Source organism: Motacilla alba, chromosome 1 (assembly GCF_015832195.1).
Source record: "Motacilla alba alba isolate MOTALB_02 chromosome 1, Motacilla_alba_V1.0_pri, whole genome shotgun sequence".
Classification (NCBI taxonomy): Eukaryota; Metazoa; Chordata; class Aves; order Passeriformes; family Motacillidae; genus Motacilla; species Motacilla alba.
In genome coordinates, this window is record NC_052016.1 from 49,338,015 (window position 1) to 49,359,958 (window position 21,944).

Genomic DNA, 21,944 nt, shown 5'->3' on the forward strand with positions numbered 1-21,944 from the left:
ATAGAAACACTCCAGCCCTGCAGCAGTGATGTGCATCGCTCCTCTGAGACCTTGGCTCCATGGACTGGAGAATTCCATATTCAATCCATGAACTCTCATATCCCTTCAGACTCAAAGACAATTCCCACAAATTTTGAAGGTAATGCTGTCAAATATCCTGCCCTCTGAAGTTCATTTCCCAGAAACCAATCTGAAACCACACTGAGGATTCCACTGAAGTGTCTTTGGCAATAAAATACCACTGACATGCTGCATGATAGATCATACTCTGGAAAGCACAGCCCTTGGTGGGAGCAGCCAGATAATTTTGATTATCTTGACTGCTTGTTTGTGAAATTTGGCCCCATGCCACACTTTGTAAGTATGTCAAAAGTTTCTATGTGCCTGAACCCGCCTGTGGACTGCTCAGCTTTCCAAAATTCTGAAGTGTGAAATGCACTGCTGTCCTCTTTTGCAGGACCACCCTCCCAATGAGCTGCTCGTCCCTGTGCCCTCTCTTCCCTCTGGCTGCCCCAACAGCAGTCACCTCCTGCATTTTCTTTTACCTGCTGAAGACACAGAATGAGGTTGAGATGGCTGAACTGCTGCAATGTGAAATGCAGCTGCCATGGCTGGTGAGTACCTGGATTTTCATGTTCACATCTGGCAGTGGGGCAGTGCCCTTACTGCAGGCCAACCCAAGAGAAAGTGCTTGCTGCTCAGAAAAGGCTTTTTGAGACCAGTGCATGTGGCTACCCAGCCCATGCCTCCTGGGCTGGTGTTGTATGAGCTGAGGCCTGCCAAAGGACACCTACAGATAGTGTCCTCCTAGGAATATGTTATTGCCATAGCTCATTATATGTAATTGCACCAGTAAAACAATGACCCTTTCCTGATCAGCTTCTAAAAAAAACTCACTCCAAAACAGTACATTAAAATTGAAACAAAAAAAAACTAACTCTTGTTCTGATCTCATACCCCAAAAGGAAGAATTTTAGTTTTGTTTTTCTGCAGTTTTTAATCAAATTCTGTCAGGTGAAAAAAAGTTTTCAAAAAAGTGAAAAATGGACAGAAACAAGAAGAAAAAGTATCTGAAGAGCTGCTGTGTTTACTCATAATTTCCTGCTATAGAATTTCTTGTATTTTCTGTGGTTCCTGGAAATGGCAGCAGATCACAGGTCTGGTTCGTGAGAACAACTTTTGGGTTCCTGCCTTTGCTACATAAACTATGCACTAAAAACATTTATATCTGGAACAACCATTGACTCGTTTATCATTTTCCCTTGTCCTCTGATTTTATGTATGTTTGCCTCCTAATGATGTTACAAAAATGCAAGACCTTGGAACAACCTCCCTAGTGCCTTAACACTCTCACCTCCTTAGCAATTAACAGAAAGAAAAATGTACTTTGGGGTGATGCATGTAATCCATTTGAAAACACATCCTAAAGGCATGTTCTTCTTTTTGTTCGACTATAAAGACAGACCGGCTCAGATATAAATATCTATTCTATAGCCCTTACACATTTTACTAGATAATTCTCTCTTGGCAATTGCATCATTGTAACCTCTGTCCCTCTCTTTCCTGACATTCAGATTCTGCACCCTTTTCTGGTGTTTCACAAGAGTTTTGTTGGTCAGCAGCTCTTTTTGTTTTCGGAGCTGCTGTGGCATGCCTGCCTTCTCTAACTCACTGCAGTGCCTGCCATAGTGTTGTGTTACAGAAGACAAACACACATCGCTTCGCAGACACTTGTCTTTTGTTCAACTATTTATTGAACAGAAAAAAATGGGTTTACAATGATTTTTTTTTGCTTATTTTTGTCTATGAAAAAGCCATAGTCTTTCTCTCTGAGGCTGGGCTAGTACACTGTAATGTGGGAGGCCTGACAACCTGATAACAATGCAGCTGACAACTTGTCAGCTGAAGAGTGCTTGTGTGTAATAACTAAAGGGACAAAACAACGTTTGACAAACAGGATATTGTGTAAATGCACTCATTTTCTGTGTGCAGGAGATTAGCATTGGGTAGAGAGAAGTTGACTGGAGGGGGAAAGAGATTTGAAAGGACACAAACAAAAGAACAGTGCTCACAATAACAAAGTACATGTATTCCAGTCTACCAAGTCTTGGCCCACAGGCTTGCATGTCTGGATGCAGGATTGAGTGGCTTCGTATGTATAAGCAATGTTTCACTTTAAAACACATACATTTTAAAATTACTCCACAGGAGCCAGCAGAAGAGAAATCACTGTGGTAACACTGAAGCATGCTGCATCTTTTATAGTGATTGCTGCGCATTGAGAAACACAGCCTCAGAAGCTGTAACCTCATGAACTGCCTAGGCATGAATACCACTATTGTTTCCAAGTAAGAAAAACAGAATCACAAAAAACAGAAACTCCTACAGTCCTGGGCCAATGCCAAACTTTTGTATATAATTTCAAAGGAAGATAACCTGCTTAATTTTGGAAATGTTCTCACAGTAGCTTGTTTTGCACTTATAACTGTGTGGCCAAGTGAAAGAGACAGTGTTCTGGAGACCTACAGTATGTGTTTGACAAAGTTCAGACACAAACCATGTTCCTAGTTAGATATACAGTCAAAACTCTATTAGGAAGAGCTTTGAGACAGGATAAAAGGTAGTTTTCTTTAAAATCAAACTAAGGAAGTCATAAGGAAGTGGCAAGAGGCCAGTATTAAGCCTCAAGACACTGGTACTTTATTCAGACCCTTGCATTTGTATTTCTCAATGTGCAGGTGGTGCTAGAAATCATGCTGTGTGCCTATGGCTTCAACACATTTGAAGACTTCTTCTGTGCCAGCCCTTAGATGGTAATTTAATCTCCACTATTCCAGAGGCTAAAGGGAGCACAGCACCTTGTGTCTCAGAATTGATGGTCTAGTCTGTTTGAAATATGTACTTAATTCTCAGAGCAGGATAAAATCTATCTCATGTCAACTTAAGACATTAATGATTTTTAAAGTAGAGACTTAAAGCCTCAGCCTGGAGTCTAATTTTCCAGATGCTGTACAAGCACATTTTATCAGGCTTTTTCTTTTTGTTCAAAACATGTTCTTACTATCTTGTGTTTTAGGAATGAGGTACTTTGTTTCCTGAGTCTTGCACAATGGAAGGATGGGAGAATCTTACCTCTGCTCTTTTCACATTCTTTGATCTCAGTGATCTTTAGGGCAGTGCTTTTTCAGAGGAAAAAGGTCTTTCTCTGCTGAAATAACTCAGCAGAGAAACAAAGGACCCTTTGCTTCTCCAAGGCTGCTGTACCTCTGTCTCAGCAGCACTGTGGGATAAGGAACACAGCATCTAACTCCTGTTTCTCAAGCCAGCTGTGCTCACTGCCACTCTGAATTCCTGACCCAAGAATGTTTCAATTTGCAGGCAAAGTTCTTTTTCCCCAAAAAAATCTTTGTTCGTAAGGACTGGAGTGACCTTTTGGATTATCACAATTAGTAACATTGACCTTCAGATAATAGGCCCAGATTATTCTACTAAAGGCTGAGACGGTTTTCATTACAGAAAGAGATCAGCTGTACCAGGGATGTCTGGTACTGGCTGGTACTGGGATAGATGGACTTTAGGCCACTGCAGCCACTGGTTGATGCTGAATTAAGCCCTGTCAGTATACTCCTTGTTTTCTGTGTCTGAGGTGGTCCTTCTGAATAAGTACACCAGGAACAGAGCAGATTTTCTAGCTAGTCCACTAAAAAACACCAAGTGAGTATATCTCGTGTAATTTTAGCCTGATTTTGGCATCTCTTTTATGCAATCTTTTTTTTTTTTTTTTTTTTTTTTTTTTTTTTTTTTTTTTGTAAAAGAAAGTACCTGTCTGTCCACTCCACCCCAAAAACTTTTCAAACTTTTCAGCAAATCTGTCAAAATTTGACAGGACATTCCAGCTTCTAGAAACCCAGTCTTCTAACCTTGTCATAAATAGCTGTTTATATTCACTCAATTGGCACTTTTTCCTCACCTGAATCCCCTCCCTGTTACATGTAACGTAATATGGAAGTTAATAACTAATTTGTAGCTACTAGCCAAAAATACTAGCTCATAAAGGTAGTACCCCTTATCAAAATATATCAAATCAAATATAAAAAATATATCAATATAAAAATACCCCTTATCAAAGATGCATCACTCTTTTTCTGTTTTCACTTTTTCCTTTAATATAGTCTCATGAAAGTATTACAATTTAATGTCTAAGAGAAACTTTTTTCAGTAGTGCATGCTACATTACTTTTTATTTATTCCTGTAAGTCCTAAGAAGTGAAAGTGAAAGCATTTTCAGTACAACTATGATTCCTCTTATTTCTCTTCTGTTCTTAATAAGAAACATAGTACTGTGCAGCAGAATACAAAAATGGAGAGCTCAGCTTCTCTCAGGCTGCACTTTTAGTACCATTAGGCACCAGGATTAACCTAAGCAGCCCCCACTCCTGTCATTTAACCCTGTGTCTGCTACAACTGCTTGTGCCACTGTTGTTCACGGAGAGCTGATTTATGACTTGTTCAGTTTGCACACAGGAGCTTGAGGTTTTTTGGTTTTGCTGTAAATCACAAATCAGTTCCCCATGAGCTGCACTGGGATCGCAGGCAGACACAAAGATTAGATTTCTGGTTTTGCTTACAGAATTAGGGCCTTATTTTGCATGTTGCAATAGAAGGCTTAAGCTCCTCTTTGTCTGTGGGTTGGTGGGAGTTAGTGTGTTCCCATGTGTTTATACGACATTTGAAATGGTGATGTAGATACTTCAAGAATCTTCTAGCCCCAGTCCTGGTAGAAAACCTCCAGTATAATCCTCAGGAAATTAAACAGTGCCACATTTGATTCTCTTTTCAGTTGAAGGAATATTGACATAAAAAAAAAATCCCCAAGAACATGAATAGCAGCAGCTGGTTCAACTAAAGCAAATTAAACACCTTTGGGAAGCTTTTAAAATCTGCAGAGAGATAATGAGGAATAAATGAGGGAAATCAGATCTAGAGAAAGTTTCTTACTCTGACAGCAGGAAGTAACTTGGAGTCAAAGCAGACAACCTGCTGTTTAGAAAGACAACTCCTTTGGAAAAAACCCAGGAATGTGGGGCTCTGAACTGACACAATTTGAAGCAGTTGAATAGAAGCCTTTTTATTTCCCTGATATATAAGCAGTCCTCGTTCCACCTGACTGTGGTTTATTTTAGTCAAGTCATCTCTGCTTTGGCATTCTTCACGTTCCTATCTCCTGCTGAATGTATGTTAGTTATACCACCAGGAGAACAAAATGGTCTTCCTAGAATCAGACAATAAAACTTTGAAAAGTGAGCAAATTCTCCAATCTAAAAAGAGAATTGAACACAACATTTACCAAGATCTTCTTGCAACTCATTCTGATTATTTTTTATCTTCCAAGTAAGTATTAATGAGAGTTTCTGACTGATTTAAAAGCCTCAACTTATTCTGTGTGAATTTGATATGTTCTTGAGACTACTTATGGCTTTCGGGAGAATTTATCTGAGCACTAAACGTAAGAAAGCCCACAACTGATTTAGGTAAACCTAAACTTTTGTACTCGTGATCCTTTGCGTAGGAGGATATGAAAAAGAAAACTTGTCTGTGTGCAAAGGGAATGGAAACTTTTCAGACTTTGAATATACTGACCTTCAGAAAGGGAGGAGCAAGATGTTTTTTTTTTCCTTGAACATTTAGGGTTATCACAATGAGTCATGGATGCCCTAAATATCTAGATATTATGTTTGTCCCTTGTGACTTTTTTTTTTTTTTTGTATTATGCCCAAATGCAATTTATAAAGTTTCATTTAAAAAAAGAGAAAAAGGAATCATTATTGCTGGTGTAGATGTAGGTGCCCTTTTCACTGAAACTATGGGAAAAACAGAAAATCCACAACATCTTTTCAGTGTTAGAGAATCCAGGCATTACTTTATTATGGTCAGGCAACAGAAATTATTACATTGGCACATGCCCAGGTTGTGCAGTGAAAATCATTCACATGGTTCTTTACCAGACTTTTCACATATTTATATATAAAAACCCCAAAGAAGTTGATGTTCATTGGTCTTAAATGACACAACTCCTAGTATTCGATCTACTGGTTATTGATCCTTTGCCTTTGATGCTAATCTGGTCCTCATTCTTTGGTTCTCTTATCGATCTGGACCAGGTATCTCCGGCTACACCAGCGGTAATGTTCCTTAATGTTCTCTTATCTCCCGTGCATCTTCGGGCTACTCCCAATCTGTGGATGTTAAGCTCATCAGGCCTCTCCACTGAAGAGAGGTTTTGAAGAGAAACTTCAATTTCCCTCCCCCTGGGCAAAGGCGGACAAACATGTGACTAAAGTAAAAAAAAAAAAGAAAAAAAAAATTAAATCTGCTGTGTTTAGTCAAAACGAAGTGGGCAGCTGCACCCACATAGGTTATCATAACATAGTTTATCTGATCTCATGTTTACAGGATGTTAGAGCTACTCTGCTCTTGGGACTTGGCTTTATTTGTAAATTGAATAGATAATACTACTTTATCTACAGCTGGTATTTTTTGCCTCAAGTCACCCTTTCCAAAGTTTTCCTTAATATATATATATATTTTTTTTCTTATTTCTCTCATCATTATCTTCCCCTTATGTGCTGAAGGAGTTGAAGAATTCCTTCTAAAGTTTTTGTGGAACACTAATCACTATGTTAGGTCAGTTTATAAGAGGAAACCTACTCCCTACTGCTGGAATGAGGGTTGATGCTTGCAGTGAAGCCAACACTACGGAGTTCAGAATAATCAGGTCATGTCCCATGGCAGCAGAAAGCTGAAAAATGTGGGCACTACCCAGTGACAACTGGCTTTACTTTTTAATACAGGTTTTACAGGGGGTTTTAGATTTTTAGGAGAGTGGATACAGGAGTCAGTAGCACTGGAAAAGCAAATAACAATGTGTGTTTTCTCCAGCTCTCCTCTTCAGAGATGTTTAGAGGTGTGTTACAGAGGCATCATTAAAGCGAGACATTTTAATCTTGTGGAAGATGGTAAACTGGAGAATGCATCAGAAAAGGATGACAGCATGGAGACACTGACATTCAGCAGGACTTTGAGAGAAGACTTCTGGACTCGCAGCAGCATCAGGTACTTCAAGGGTGTGATAACGCACTCATGCTGCCAGGTCACTGCCTTCTACCTCCAGAAATTTGCTTTCTCACCTTTACTATTTCAGTCAACAGTACCATAAGGTTTATTTTCCATAAACCCTAGTAATGTGGCAGCGGCACTTTTTTTTATTAGCACTTTGACCTCTGTGGTTTCCTTTGGTTGAGGACAGCTTTATCTGAATGATGCCTTCTTCCCCCCTCTCCAGAGCTAGGAGTTCTCAGAGCCGAGGGTCTTGTTTCACCCGCCCACTCACTGGTTTTCAGGTCAAGAATGTGATCTTGGAAGGTTGCTGCAGTTGGTGAAAGGGCTGGAATAAGGAACAGTTCTAGTCATACGCCACAGCCTGAGAACCAAAGCCCGAATTTAGCTTGGGTAGGGCTTAAGCACCACTACTGTCTTCTTACTCTGCCTCTGGAGAGCGACCCTGGCCCCAGGCTGAAGCCAGACACAGAACGCTAATGATGATGCACTGTTCCCAGGAATTTCAGTCCTAAGAACCCTTTAGTTACATTCTTACTTCACGTCCTTTGGTAAAGGACAGTCCATCATTGCAGCTAAGTGGGGGAAGTTCCCCCTTAACTTCTTTCTCTGAAAAGTGAAGGAATTATTGGGAATGGGGGGCTGCTCCCGTACTGAATGAGGCAAAGCAAGCAGAAAGCACCCGACAGCTCAGGGCAGCTGCACCTCTCTTTCTCCTATCATGAGCATTTTAGCCTGCTTTTTATTTTATCCCCCTCCCTTCTTCCATTGCGACATGAAGCTGCCAAGCACAAAGGGAGAACCTGAAACTGCAGCCTCGAGGCCTGGGAGGGGAGGAAACAGCAGTTTCTATTGCCAGATTAGCAGGAGGCCAAGGGTACAGAGGGGCAAGGGCAGATAGTGGCTGGGTGGGGAGCGGCATAAGGGAGGGAGGGAAGAGAGTTAAGGAGGAACACTGGGTTAACTCGTTTTGGGAGAATGTACAGTAAAACGTCAAGAATCTGTTATAATCGATCAGTGTAACTTAGTCTGGGGAGTCCTGCTTGAAGTTCTGAAACTGGGGATAATCAAAGAAAATCTTTAAGCACTTGCAATTAAAGCCACACATAAATACAGAGCTCAGTTCCTTGTGTGACACTGAAGTTCCCGATGTCAAACAAAGCCACACCTCAGCACTCTTCACATAAGCTATTTGACCAGCTGCCTCCATTTTTGAACCTTCTCTTCCCCGTGTCAGCAGCTTCCTTAAAACAATGTATCAGGGATCTGACAACCATTTTAATCTTTAAAAGGGAGTTATTAACTTTCTTTTTTTTCTGCAACTGCTGCAAAGCAAATGTTTTTCTGTCTATCATTATACGATGTTAAGTAGAAGCTGTGCTGTACGAGATGTCACTGCCACCGTTCAAATTTCACAGCATTGTTATATATGATAAATGTCATCACATATGGCAGGACTTTTGAAAGAGTTTTCGAAAATATATGAATGAGTTTCTTGCAAACTCATCTTACTGGAACTCTGATATAGAGAATTACCCACCAGTGTCATAATGCTGTTACACTTCCTTGTTTTAACTTTTCAGTTCTCAGTTGTGTAAACATCCCACTTCCAATCTGTCATCACAAAACGGGGCTTTTTAAAATCTCTTATCTGCTGCTTGTTCATAGGAAATGCCAGACCATGACTGTGCTGGGACATTTTGAGCTTTTGGTCAGCGTTCTGATAGGTGCTGCGGAAACTTTTCAGATTTCGATATGCAGAGATACGGTCTTAAACCCTTCCAGTGGAAATTTATGGTCTTATTTTGTCTTCCTCTTGTTCTTCCCCAGTGCTTTCAAGTGACCAAAGTCTTTCACCGGTCATGTTGTTTCCCCTCTTACAGGCAGCAGAGCTGCCTATATTAGGAAATGCGGCCGAGCCAGCTGTGATGTACGCCGGTGTCAGGGAGCAAGGGTGAAAGCGCGGAGCTTGCGCCGAGCCCGGCCCGCCCGCCCCGGGAGGGGAGGGGAGCGGCGCTGCGAGTGCGGCCGTGCCGTGGGAGCGCGCTGCCGGCACCGCCGGGCCCGCCTGTCCCAGCCCGGGCTACATCGGGCTCCGCGGGCCCGGGCCGCCGCTGCCGGCGCTGCCCCTCCGGCCGCTCCCTTCCCGTCTGCTCGCCAGCCCCGCGCCGCGGCCTGGAAATCCCCGCCCGGGAAGCACACTGGGGTTTCCCCCACCCGAGGAAAAGGGTCGAGGAAAGTACCCAAGCTCCCCGCTGACGGCAGGGCGGCCCTCCCCCGCAGCGCCGCAGAGGCGAAGCGCCGCCCGCCGCAGCCCCGGTGCCCGGCCCACGGTGCCTGGCCGCCGCTCGAGGGCGCTCGCGGGGGGGGAGGGGCGGTGGCGGCGCTGTGCCCGCCCCAGCAGGCGTTCCCTGTGCCCGGCACTCGCCCCGAGCTCTCGGGCGAGCCGAGCCGGCATTTCCCGGGAGGGGCGGTGCCGGCGGGGCTGGCTCCTCTCCGCCCGCGCCCTGCCAGGCACCGCATATAGGCTGGGCCTTGCTGGGGCCCGTTGTGGGGGTTTGCTCGGAGGCTGTGAGTACGGGGGGGGTGCGGCGGGTAGGACCGGGCCGGGGCCCTGCCGGGAGGGCGCGGCTCTCGGGGCGGGGGGGGCGCCTCTGCTCTGGGCCTGTGCCCGGTCTGGCGTCGCCGGGGGGGGGGGCTGAAGGAGCTGTGGGGCCCCGGGACAGTGGCATCGGCGCTGGATGGGAGCGCGGCTTCCCCGCTGGAACCCGCTCGGGGAGCGGGGCTGGGGCCCGCGGGAGGAGAGGGATCAGAGGGCGAGGCCCGGGAACCGCGGGGGGACGTGGAACGTGGGCCGGGCTTGGGGCCGCCATGCGGGGTCTAGTGCTCAGGATCTGGTGCCTCAGCGTCGGGGGCTGTTTCTGCAGTGCTGTGTCATCATGACTGAGTCTTTCCTGGAAAAACTGTTTGAAAACTGATCGCTCAGACTACTAAATATTTAATTTTGTATTTTTTCGTAGCTACATATATAAAAACCCTTTGAACTTTGTGATTATCTTTCCTTGAATTTTTGGGGAAGTTCAGTTTTGCCGATGTCTTTGCTTCAAATATAATTGGATTTACCTAAGTAAGAAACTCCAGCGCTCTTTACGTCAGTGTTATAAAACTATGTCTTCATTGTTTGGGAATCTGCAAACTTGAACCAATTTAAATGGGTGCAACTTCTTTAGTGCAGGATCTTACCTTTAGCTATATAGCTTGTGATTAAGTAACCTGATTAATCCATCCGTCAAAAAGTTCTGCTCGTGGGTTAAACAGTTTTGCATATGCGTCAATAACAGGGAAATGAAGTGTGTGAAATCACTCCGTATCGCAGTGTGTGAAGTTGACTCCCTGAAACTTTCTAGCTGATATTAGACAGGCTAAGAAGTTCATATTAGAACTCGGGGCTGCTGAGCCTGGAGAAGAGCAGGTTGCATGGAGACCTCATAGCGACCTGCCAGTGTCTGAGGGAGGTCTGCCGGGAAGCCAGAGAGGGACTCTTCGTCAGGAACTGTAGTGACGGGATAAGCAGTAATGGGTACAAACTGAAAAAGAGGAAATTGACGTTAGATATTAGGAAGGAATTCTTTACTGCGAGAGTGATGAGACACTGGAAGAGGTTGCCCAGAGAGGGGTTGTGGACACCCCAATAGTGGCAGTGTTCACGGCCAGGTTGGATGTGGCTCTGAGCAGCCTGGTCTGCTAGAAGATGTCCCTGCCGATGGCAAGGGGGTTGGGACTAGATGATCTTTAAGGTCTCTCCCAACCCTTAAATTCTATAATTGCAAAAAGCTTGTGCTGTTTTAGTTTGTGTAATTGCTGTTTGCATAGACATTGCATGCACCTCATCATTGTGTATTTTAAAACACTCTTTTTCTTCCTTACAGGTTTTGTTCTGGCACAAAAATTTGAATGATTGAAACTACAGATATTCACAGTTTCTTCTTGAGGACAGTCAGTACCAATATGGAGGCGTAGGCACCTTAGAAGGGACTTCAGTCTTACCTCTGGGAGGTAGTTCTGTGCAGAAATAAAGAAACTAAGGCATCAAATACTTTTTTTAAAAATCTGAGAGTTCTGTTTGCTTCTGTATGCCATAAACATGGCATACAGAAACTTAATTCAACAGTATAAAGCATCAGAATGTCTCAACACAAGGCAATTAATTAATGTTAAATTTGATTACTCTGTACTTGTAACTAAGGCACCAGGTTAAAACTGAAGTGCTCTGTTAATTTGGTGCTGACTTGTAGACAAACCTATCCCAGGTTTGTTAATAAATAGAGTTCATCCTTGTCTGAGACAGCGTACAGGATTTGTTTCTCTAATAGCTGAATATTCTATATGTGTGAAGTTGAGTATAAACTAATTTCTTTAGTCTTAACAACTTGTTACAACAATATGCAGAACTTGAGAGGTGGGTTTTTTGGAGTTCAGTAGTAGCAAATATACTGAGATAGTTTAGTACCATCCGTTTAGGGTCTCTATTTTTTGTGTGCCCTTTGAACTTGATAAAACTTTCTTTTCAGCCTCCTAGCGAGGTTTTACAAACTAAAACCTTTGTGTGTGTATAAGCTACATATTTATCAGCTGTCTAGGGTGAAATCTTGTCCTTAAATCACCTAACATATGTTCTGGATAAGAACAATGTTATTTTAGTTGCCCCCTAATTTAGTTTCTTTATTGACAAAGGATTTTGATAAACTCATTTGTGGTTTTTCCTTTTTTGATACAACCTCCGCGAGCCTGACAAATTGTTACTGGTCTCCCAGATATACAGAACAAGTAAAGCATGTGATGATTATATGATTCAATGGAAATTGCATTTCAACATGTTTTCTTCAATTGTTAAAATGGAATGGGGAAGCTTTTGCACTGAAAGCAGTTGCTAAACTAAGGTACAAGAACTTGCCAAATGTTTATAAGCTGTTAAATCATGAGGTCAGTTCTATTCATATGCACATTTGAAGTTACACTTTAAAGTATTTATTGCTTTTGTACAGGTGGGGGTTGTTCCAAATTGCCTTTAATGCACACAACTACCTCCCAGAGGAAGACTTGTCCCATTTTCCCCAAAACAGTCCATTATGAACGTAATGGAAGATAGCCCTTTCTTGGCTAGCATCATGAGACAGAGTGCTCTGTGTGATGAACTGAAGTATGACCTGTCCTGTGAACTCTACAGAATGTCAACGTTCTCTACCTTCCCCATGAACACGCCGGTGTCAGAGCGCAGCCTTGCCCGGGCTGGGTTTTACTACACGGGTGTGCAAGATAAAGTTAAGTGCTTCAGTTGTGGCTTAACATTGGATAACTGGCAGCCAGGAGACAATGCTATGGAAAAGCATAAGCAGCTGTATCCTAGCTGCAGTTTTGTTCAAAGAATGCTTTCACTTAACAACGTTGGACTGTCGTCTCGTTCTGCCTTTCCACACTCAGTTGCAAACAGTCTCCCACCGACTCTACATTCCATAGCACTTTCTCCAAGTTTAGAACAGGTTGGATATTTCAGTGGCTCATTTTCTAGTTTTCCTCAAGACCCAGTAACTACTAGGGCAGCTGAAGACCTTCCATTTTTGAGCCCTAAGCTTCACAATTATTCTATGAGGACAGAAGATGCTAGGCTACGTACCTTTCAGTCATGGCCACTGACGTTTCTCTCACCCACTGATCTGGCAAAGGCTGGACTTTATTACCTGGGGACAGCAGACAAAGTTGCTTGTTTTACCTGTGGTGGTCAGCTGTGTAATTGGGAACCAAAAGATAATGCTGTGTCAGAGCATCGGAGACACTATCCCAACTGCCCTTTTGTGGAAAACCTTATCAGAGACCAGCAGAGTTTCAATGTTTCAAATGTAAGCATGCAAACCCATGAAGCACGTGTTAAAACATTTGTAAATTGGCCAACCAGAATTCCAGTTCAGCCTGAACAGCTTGCAGATGCTGGCTTTTACTATGTAGGTAAGAATCCCAGACTTCTCCAGTTTTATTCATACTGTTATGTCAGTATTTACTTTCAAGTCGGTTGTGTCAAGGTTTGCTAGATATTTTGTCTTTTTTTTTTTTTTTTAAGGTCGCAATGATGATGTGAAGTGTTTTTGCTGTGATGGTGGGTTAAGGTGCTGGGAATCTGGAGATGATCCGTGGATTGAGCATGCTAAGTGGTTTCCAAGGTAACTTGAAAAATCTTTATTATAATTTGTTCATATTCCTAAATGTTTTAATTTTGGCAGATACATACTGCACTTAATAGTTTTGTTTAACTTTATTTGATGTACAGATTCACTCTTTCATTTGGACGTATTGTATATATGTCTAAAAGCTCTGAAGAGTGTAGGTGGGTGTAATTAAACCATTTCTTCATTAACCATGGCATATAATGCTTTCCCCTTCATTATTGAAAGCTGTCTGCATCCCAAGATCACTAACAGCAAGTGAGACTGCATTGTTAATGAGCATACTTTTCTGTGTAAGAGGAGCAGTCAGTAAGCTGATTGAGGGGAGCAAAGGCTGCTGAGAAATGAAGTAGAAGGAATGTTTAATTCATTGGTTCTAGTTTTGTGCCCATAATGAAAGCTCTTGAACCAGTTTTTCTGCTTGCATGCTTTCATTTCCTACATGTGAGAGGGCTTGTGAAGAAGGTTTCAGTGGCTCTTTAGTATGTCTCTACTGGAAAAATGACAGAAATAACTTTTTAATGTCACCTATAATTAAATGGCAATTCCATACCTAATTGCTATCTATGCCCATGGAAATCACCACCTCCATTACAGAAATAGCTGCACTTAGTTTCAGGAAAGCTAATTATAGTTCTTCTCATTGTAGATCTCCAGCTAGACTTTCATGGGCAATTTATCAGCTACTGCTGGACTATATAATGTATTTAGGGCTAAATGTCACGGTTGTTTCTTACTGTGTTAAGCCTGTCAGTAAATGTACATAAGAGATAAATCTGTGTTAGTGAAGTAGATCTGGCTTTGATAATGGTGTTATATTTTGTTAATTTTTTTTTAATTATTTGAGTAGGAGATAAGAATGGTGAGATGCAAGATAGAAACAGTTTATCACTGCACTTGGTAGTGATTCTGACACAGTATTGCTTCTCATGACATTCCATTTTGATCACAAGTGACAGCAGAATGTAAAGCTGCTGCATTTATATACGTAAGCCTACTGACAGCTGGATGTCATGGAAAAACTTTGTCTAAGTGTCACTGGACACTAGGCTGCACCAAGCTTCCAATTAAGAGTATTCTTTCTCTTCTGAAGGAAGAGAAATGTATTTAACTTACACTGGGTTTAAACTTGCTCATACTTCTATGGTTTTTTTTTCCTTTGGCAGGTAGAAAGTATGATTTTATACACTTTTGTCAATGTTTCAGGTGTGAGTATCTGCTTCGTGTAAAAGGAAGAGAGTTTGTAGATCAAATTCAGGCCAGATTCCCCCATCTCCTTGAACAGGTAAACTTTTACTGTCCTGTAACTTTGGTTTTCCTTTGAACAGTGCTATGTTCTTTCTTTGAGTTCATTCTTCTGCCTTATTTCTGTGTATGTTTCTCCTGGGTTTCTAACATCATAAATCCTCTTCATGAGCACATAAAAGAAGCTAGTGCTGATCCATGCCAGTCTTGGACTAGTAGAGTTTAACCTCTACAAATTACATATGGAGAGTCCTATGAGGCAGTGAGCTCCTTTGTGTTAGCGGAGGGAGATTCTGATTATGCACTGAATAGTGCAGATCAGTAATTATTATTTCAGAAATCAGGCATGGACAACATGAATTGTTTCTATTCATAATTCTTATGGCAAGAGTAACCAGATTCTTCTTCATGGAAGTGGTCAGCACTAGCTTTGTGTTGATTGTACAGTTGCACAGATTTGCAGACTTGTGTAACTGCAGGTGAAATATTTAATGGATAGGAAGCTTAGCAGGGTTGGTGATGAACAATATGTTAGAAAGGTACGTAGAGGGAAGAGCAATACTTCAATACTAACATAGTTCTCTTGTGTTCTACAGCTCTTGTCAACCTCTGATCCACCTGTAGATGAAAACCTTGATCCTCCAAGTATGTATATTAAAGCATGTTTTAAAATCCCTCAGCATTTTGCAAATTTAATGATTGCTAAGTGAGTCAGCTTTGGATAGCCAATTCTTAGATATGTTTCCTAAAAGTTTAATAATTTTGATGTTGTGTTGACAAACTCCAAGGAAACGCCTCTAAGAGATCTTGTTTTTCATTTTCCTTATTTTCATACTAGCAGCTCATATTGAAATTTTTGGGGTTGCACACTTGGTTGCTGGTTTTTTTTTTTTGTTTCAGGGTTGGGTTAAGCAAAGCGAGTGTTGAGCTAGGTGGGACAGTTGCAGAGGGTGTCATGGGTATGCAATTATGCAATTCTACCTCTAGGCATGTAACTAGGTAAATGTTCTGAGCTGAGCAGGATCAGTTAAGGAAGAAGGTAGGACAAGCTGATGCAGTGTAAGTCTTTCTTGGTAGACTCTTTTTATGGTGGAAAAATTCACTCACCCTCTGGGGGTTTAAGCTGTCCTAGTCCCTGCTGACTGAGGACAATGACTCAGAATCCCATGTGTCTGGTGTTTACTAAACTGAATGCAAATTACTGATCAAGACTTGGAATAGAGCAATTGTTTGTACTATAAACTCTTGACTTCCCTCCCCCACCCCTGGCACACCCCCAGGCCGTTTTTCAAGGCTGAAGTTAGAAATAACTGAGTGTAAAAAAAGCTGCTAGGACACAATGGAATTCTCAGTGGTTTCTCTGGATTAACATAGGTTTTAACAAAGGCCTGATATGGATTGATGTTTATCTTGGATTCAATCCATGACTGAGTCACTAACTTCCATTTTTAAAACCACTTAAAAAATTCTTCTTAAACACTTGAAACTTTTTACTGCTCGGTGTTCATGTGTGTAGGTAATGTTGATGTGTCTGACTTCTGGGGTTGTATGGATATTTTATTCTTTATATTATACATGAGGATTTTCCTTTTTGATTAGTTATTCGTTTTGAACCTGGAGAGAGCCATTCAGAAGATGCAATCATGATGAACACGCCTGTGGTTAAAGCTGCCTTGGAGATGGGATTCAGTAGAAGGCTAATAAAGCAAACAGTGCAAAGTAAAATCTTGGCCACTGGAGAAAACTACAAGACTGTTAATGATCTTGTGTCTGATCTGCTCACGGCTGAAGATGAGAAGATTGAAGAAGAGAAGGAAAAGCAGTTGGAAGAAGTGGCATCAGGTAGGCATCAGGCATAAATAAAAGTGAAATCTGAAGCAGTTAGTAATATGTATAGTTTTTGTATTTGTTTTTATGTGCTAAGTGATTTAGTTTAATTGCTGCTGGGATCAGGTTCTCTAAAAGCGTTGTCAAGATACCTGTATGGAACCAGCAGTCTGAGAATTGTTTCATAGCAGAGGCCAAGGGTTCAGAATCACCTTTTCTTTCCAAAGCCCTGTTTTTTCATTTGTGTGCCTTTATATTGCTGTTAATTAAACATTTGGTACACTACTATTTTTTTAGCCAAATTTGCCTGCTGTTTAAGCTGCTTGAATCAGTAAACCACCATATCCACCTCTTAGAGAAGGCCATAAACTTCTCCAAATTCAGATTCTGTAAGATGGCCAAAGATCTGCTTTTCTGTCTGACTCAGCCCATGTGTGTCAGCAATTTGTTTATTTGATGTGTCTCTAACATTTCCTGTTGCTTCAATGCCATGTGAGTTTTGAAGCCTGAAGAAATCGTTCTGATTTTGAGTCTGTGAAGCATAATGAAACTTCTCAATTATAAATGAAATTAAGGATGCTTCTTTCCTAGTTGTATTTATCTCAAAAAAACATAGATGGATTCAGCATTATAATTCTACTGGAAATTTTCTTGTTCTTGTTTGTAGTAGAGTATTAAAATAGTCTCCAGAGTCTGGTTGTGCTGTACTTCTGATTTTCTTGTACATAATTGTGTTGGACACTTCATAGAAGAGCTTTCTTTTATTTAGAGCCTAGCACTGACAAAAGTTAACTTCTGGCATGTCAATGAGTTGTGGTGTTAGTTTTTCCTTTGCAGTTGTCCAGAGAGTGTAAATCTCACTAATATGGAGTTACACAAGATCCTCTCTGATCATTTAATCTAGAGATGGGAGCTGGAAGTTTCCTTGCTGAACAGGCTGTGGCTCGGAAGCTGCTTGTATGTGGTTTCCTTAAGTCTGTTTGTTACGTGGATACCGCTAAAACTTGCTGAGTGTTTTATTAATGATGTGTAATAAGCGAACATTGCAAGTAGAGTTTAAAGAATGTATCAATTACTGTTAAACAGAAGTGCAACTTGGAGTAGTGTATTCCTAATTCTTTTACCCAATTCCCCCTTATGTTCCAGATGATTTGTACTTGATCCAGAAGAATCGAATGGCTTTATTCCAACGTTTAACATGTGTACTCCCAATCCTCGGGAGTTTATTGTCGGCTAAAGTGATAACAGAACTTGAGCATGATGTTATTAAGCAGAAGACTCAGATACCATTGCAGGCAAGGGAACTGATAGATACAGTTTTAGTGAAAGGAAATGAAGCAGCCAGCATCTTCAGGAACTGTCTACGAGATTGTGATCCTGTGCTCTACAAGGATTTATTTGGTATGTCTCTCTGGTTTCCTTTTGTTTTTAAAGGATATCCTTTTATAGAAGTCTTAACAGTGCTCTCACAACAGTCTAAAAAAAAAAAAAGAAATAAGCAGATTCTGTTTGAACATAGATTAGTTAAATGATAAGGATTTTTTTCTTTTATTCTAGTGGAGAAGACCATCAAGTATGTTCCCACAGAAGATGTTTCAGGTACCTTAAATTCTATCTTCTTATCTTAAAGACTGTTCTACAACAAACAGCTAACATAAAAAAGAAAATTACTTTGGTTAAGAAATAGGTTTGGTGCTTTATCTTTTCTCTAATTCTGCTTTAGAAATATGGACTGAAAAAGTTAACCAAAAGTTAAGTGCATGTGCATACTTGCAAGTAAGTCCATCAGCTCTAAGCTGTATCCTGTGCCCTAGTCATGCTTTTGAACATCACAGGATGTAGAGCTTTCTGGAGCTCAACAATTCAAGAAGCACATGCTGGACTTGATCCTGATACAAGCATTCAGGCATTTGGTAAAGACTGGAGAATGAATAGTTGGTTAGCATTTCAGAACAGGTATCATCTCTGCTTTCCCAGAGTGGGTATAGGTATCCTGAGATCTAGCTTGACCAACAGGTGTGTGGATAAAAACTTGTCAGACATGAGATTGAGTTTGCTCTGTTCCTGCAGTTTAATTTGTTAATAAACTGCAGAAAAGTATACAAGCCTGAATATAGCCCACTTCCACCAGTCAGGCTGTGTATGTATTTCTGATATCCAACCAAGAAAAGTACAACATTTGCTAAAATGCAAACACTGGTTGGCCTCCAACCCCTGGGCTATCATCTCACAGAACTGCAAAGTACAGACTAGTTCCTTGCATGCCACTTTCTGAGCTCTGAAAAATGCTCACTGCCATCTATATTTAGTCAATACAGGTAGGGAAATAAAAGGTGAAAAGGGGCATGGCTATGCTAAATAAATACATTTTGATCTATTAACATATATTCAGGCTGACAAAAATTTAACTATTTTTTCCAGGTTTACCTATGGAAGAACAATTAAGAAGATTGCAGGAGGAAAGAACATGTAAAGTTTGCATGGACAAAGAAGTTTCTATTGTTTTTATTCCATGTGGTCACTTAGTGGTGTGCAAAGAATGTGCACCATCCCTTAGGAAATGCCCTATTTGTAGGGGGACAATAAAAGGTACAGTCCGGACATTTCTTTCATAAAGAGGGAACTTTGCAAAATGTCTGTACTGCCGTCCTCCAGCTGCTGAAGCTTAACACAGCAGTATCTTGAGAATGGAAAATTGTGATACAGAAGAGGATCAATTAACTACCTAACAAAGTTTTGTGATAGTAAAGTGTATCCTCATTATGATGTGCGTATGATTATGTACTGAAGGCCTCCAGTGCCAAAGATTCTCTGTTCATAAACTAACTCAATACTAGGGTGATGTTTTTGTGGCATTCCTTTCTGAGTAGGGAAAGTAGTTTCACTAGTGTCACTTTATTCAAAGAAGGTTTTGGTTAAGTTCCTAAAATGGAGCTTGGCATAACTCTTCTTATGAGTTTCCTCCATGTGGATGTGAGGAAATATACTAAAATTGCTGTTATTAATAGTTAATGTTAATTAACTTCAGCTACTTCTGGATTAGCTTTCTTCTCAACTTAAGGAGAAAAGAGGCTAACTGTTGCAGGAACAGCAGGACTTCTAAGGTTTTTTCATGTCTTGATACTTGTGTAATGTATATTACTAATAGTTTTTATGAAGACTGAATTAAAATATTTCTACTTCTCAAACTTGGGGTTGTTTATTCTGTTGCCATTGTTGACTTTTCTCTGTAGACTGCAGTGATTAGAAAGCTGACTTTTCCTGACAAAAGTTTGGGGTTGTTTGCTTGCGAAAGTACAATAAAACTTCATTCCATTTGTCTTTCTTTCATTTTTGAACAGGGAAGTGAACTTCTCTGCTGTTTGGTGATTTCCTCTTTATTTAAAAACAAACAGTAGCCTCTCAAAACCCCAACAGCATCTGCTACTTCCTTCTGAATTGATTTTTCAAATGACAGAAATCCTAGTCCTCGTGACCTTAAAGATGAGACAGAGGGCAGCTATACAGTCTGTACTAGGGATTAAATGTATAAGCTACTTTTCTGTGTTTGGAACTTTTTAGGGATTGTGCAGTAAATAATAGGATCTCCTAGGCACCTCTGAAGTCTTGGATTTTGTTTTGTAAGCTGGTATTTTGGGAGCTCCTATTGCCTTACTGGTTGACTCATTACCTTTTTCAGCTTTGCATCCCTAGACTTGCATGGTGGATACTTCCAAAGAGGTGTTCATAGGTTGTTTGCAAGGATTTCCTGTCAGTCACTGGAAGAATACTGCCAGGTTAATGGCAACAGGTCCTGCAGTGGTGGAGTCAGTTTGTCTGGCTCTCATTTAAAGTCGGTCATCTTCAATCCATAGTTGCCCACACTGAGTGTGGATAACAGAGTCTGGGGATAACACAGCCTTCAGTCCAGCCCTGGACTCTACCTGTAGGTTGGCTTGATGTAGCTTTTTCAAATGCAGACTTTTGTTCAACCTTATTACATGTACATATCTTCCGTTTATTTTTATTACTAAAAATGTAAATGTTTCAAACCTAGCATGTAGTTTTAAACAGCTTTGATTCATATGCTTTTCCTTTCCTGGTTTTGAAATGCCTCCAAAAGCTCTTTTGTCTTGTGTAACAACTTAAGAAGTTTTCACAACCTTTGACAACGTTTTAAGTAAGAAAGCTCAGGACTTGAAATTTCATTAATTTGTTCCAGGTGAGAAATTAGTAATATTAGAACCAAGTGTACTTTCTACAGATTAAGATGAACCTGCAAGGGGAGGTCAGGCTTACCTGAAGAATGTGGAGTTGCTAGCAGGGACACCTTGTTTCTGAGCAGGGAAGAGTACAGGAATAAATGTACTAGCAGGCAGACTTTTTAAGCAGTGCATTTTTCTTTAGAACTGTGTGGGGTGAGAGTTTTTCACACACAGCAATTAACTACATATAAACCATATGAGAGGATATTCAGGGCTTTAAAAAGTGCTCAGTGTCATTTGTGATGCCTGTGTGTATCTCCCTCAGGTCCTGCAACACACCAGTCACCCCATCACTGAATGTTTTGAATATCCCTTCAAATAGCAGCTTCAAACAGCACCAGCTCTCTGCACTAGGCACCTGAATTGCTTTGAGAAGTGGAAGAACTTGATCTAGAAACTAGTGGGTAAAACTCTGTGACCTAGTTTTGGCAGGAAGGCTGATGTAGGTCATGACTCTCTGCTACACCCCACTATAATGACTGGGTGCCCTGACTGATAATGCTGTACATGTGAGCATTTATGCTCTCCTTAGGACTAGTCCAAGACAGCTCTAGTCCAGCTCATCTGTAGCACATTGCAAACAACCCTGGCAAAAGGTTAAACCACGGGTAACAGTCAAGTGTTTCACTGGGAGAGGGTCAAGTGACTTCTGTCACTTGTGAACCAGCTGACCATGCTCACACTTCATTTTGCATCAACTTCCTTCTTTGAAAGCTTTTTCCAGAGCTCTGACCAGGTTAAACAATAAATAAGCCCCCACCCCCACCCAGCATCCTGTGCAGCTCTGCTGACTGAGCAGCTCGAGTTCTTGGGCATCAGTGTTTCAGCCCCATGGCTTGTCATGAGGTGACAGCGTCTGTTTGCAAGGCTTAGAGGGTGTGGAGGATGTTAACTTCAGGATCGTTGAGAGTTTGGTGGTCAGTCTTACTGTGGGATACAGATAGAAGGGGTATAGCACACATCCTGTGGCTGGAGCACAGCAGTATTCCCAGCTGGAGAACAACATTTTTGGAAATAATACAGCAGCTGTGAGGACCACCAATTGGGACTCTTTCAGCGCTGTCTAGAAAATGCATTTATTTACAGGTTCATTCTCATTCCCTCTGCCTCTGTATCACAGCTAAATTCTTAACCTCTTGAGTTCTCTAGGCAATTTTCAGTCTCTGATGCCCTTCCACTTCGCTTTTGGCAAGATTATCACACTGTTGCTTACATCTTTTTGAACAAAGCATGTTAAGAATGCTATATAACTTTTCAGGGCAAAAATGGAGTGGCATGAGTACATAAGAGCTCT

At 41.3% G+C, this 21,944-nt stretch overlaps 1 protein-coding gene and 1 long non-coding RNA gene across 3 annotated transcripts; one reads left to right on the forward strand and one right to left on the reverse strand.

Moving 5' to 3' along the window:
• Nucleotides 1-5,399: 5,399 nt before the first annotated feature.
• LOC119700036 lies at nucleotides 5,400-9,350 on the reverse strand. Its single transcript, XR_005256638.1, has 3 exons — nucleotides 8,657-9,350; nucleotides 7,066-7,444; nucleotides 5,400-6,334 (listed from the first exon to the last, which is right to left on the reverse strand). It is a non-coding gene; the product is annotated as an uncharacterized LOC119700036 (long non-coding RNA).
• A 131-nt stretch (nucleotides 9,351-9,481) lies between these two features.
• Nucleotides 9,482-19,723, forward strand: LOC119700022 (inhibitor of apoptosis protein-like). Of its 2 annotated transcripts, XM_038134251.1 has the most exons (10): nucleotides 9,482-9,687; nucleotides 11,046-12,056; nucleotides 12,162-13,119; nucleotides 13,232-13,331; nucleotides 14,541-14,619; nucleotides 15,176-15,224; nucleotides 16,179-16,421; nucleotides 17,553-17,807; nucleotides 17,964-18,005; nucleotides 18,828-19,723. In XM_038134251.1, exons 3-10 carry the CDS (start codon nucleotides 12,246-12,248, stop codon nucleotides 19,019-19,021), a joined length of 1,836 nt encoding a protein of 611 aa, XP_037990179.1. In that variant the 5' UTR covers nucleotides 9,482-9,687; nucleotides 11,046-12,056; nucleotides 12,162-12,245; the 3' UTR covers nucleotides 19,022-19,723. The 2 variants fall into 2 exon arrangements, with proteins under 2 accessions (XP_037990179.1, XP_037990171.1); XM_038134243.1 differs by lacking the exon at nucleotides 9,482-9,687 and adding an exon at nucleotides 9,815-10,243 and having other exon boundaries at nucleotides 11,046-13,119.
• Nucleotides 19,724-21,944: the final 2,221 nt, after the last annotated feature.

Bases quoted from the DNA above. Each gene is read 5' to 3' on its own strand.
- LOC119700022 (XM_038134251.1), top strand. From the start codon at position 12,246: ATGAACGTAATGGAAGATAGCCCTTTCTTGGCTAGCATCATGAGACAG. The intron at 13,120-13,231 runs GTAAGAATCCCA...TTTTTTTTTAAG, and splicing joins TGCTGGCTTTTACTATGTAG to GTCGCAATGATGATGTGAAG. The intron at 16,422-17,552 runs GTAGGCATCAGG...CTTATGTTCCAG, and splicing joins GTTGGAAGAAGTGGCATCAG to ATGATTTGTACTTGATCCAG.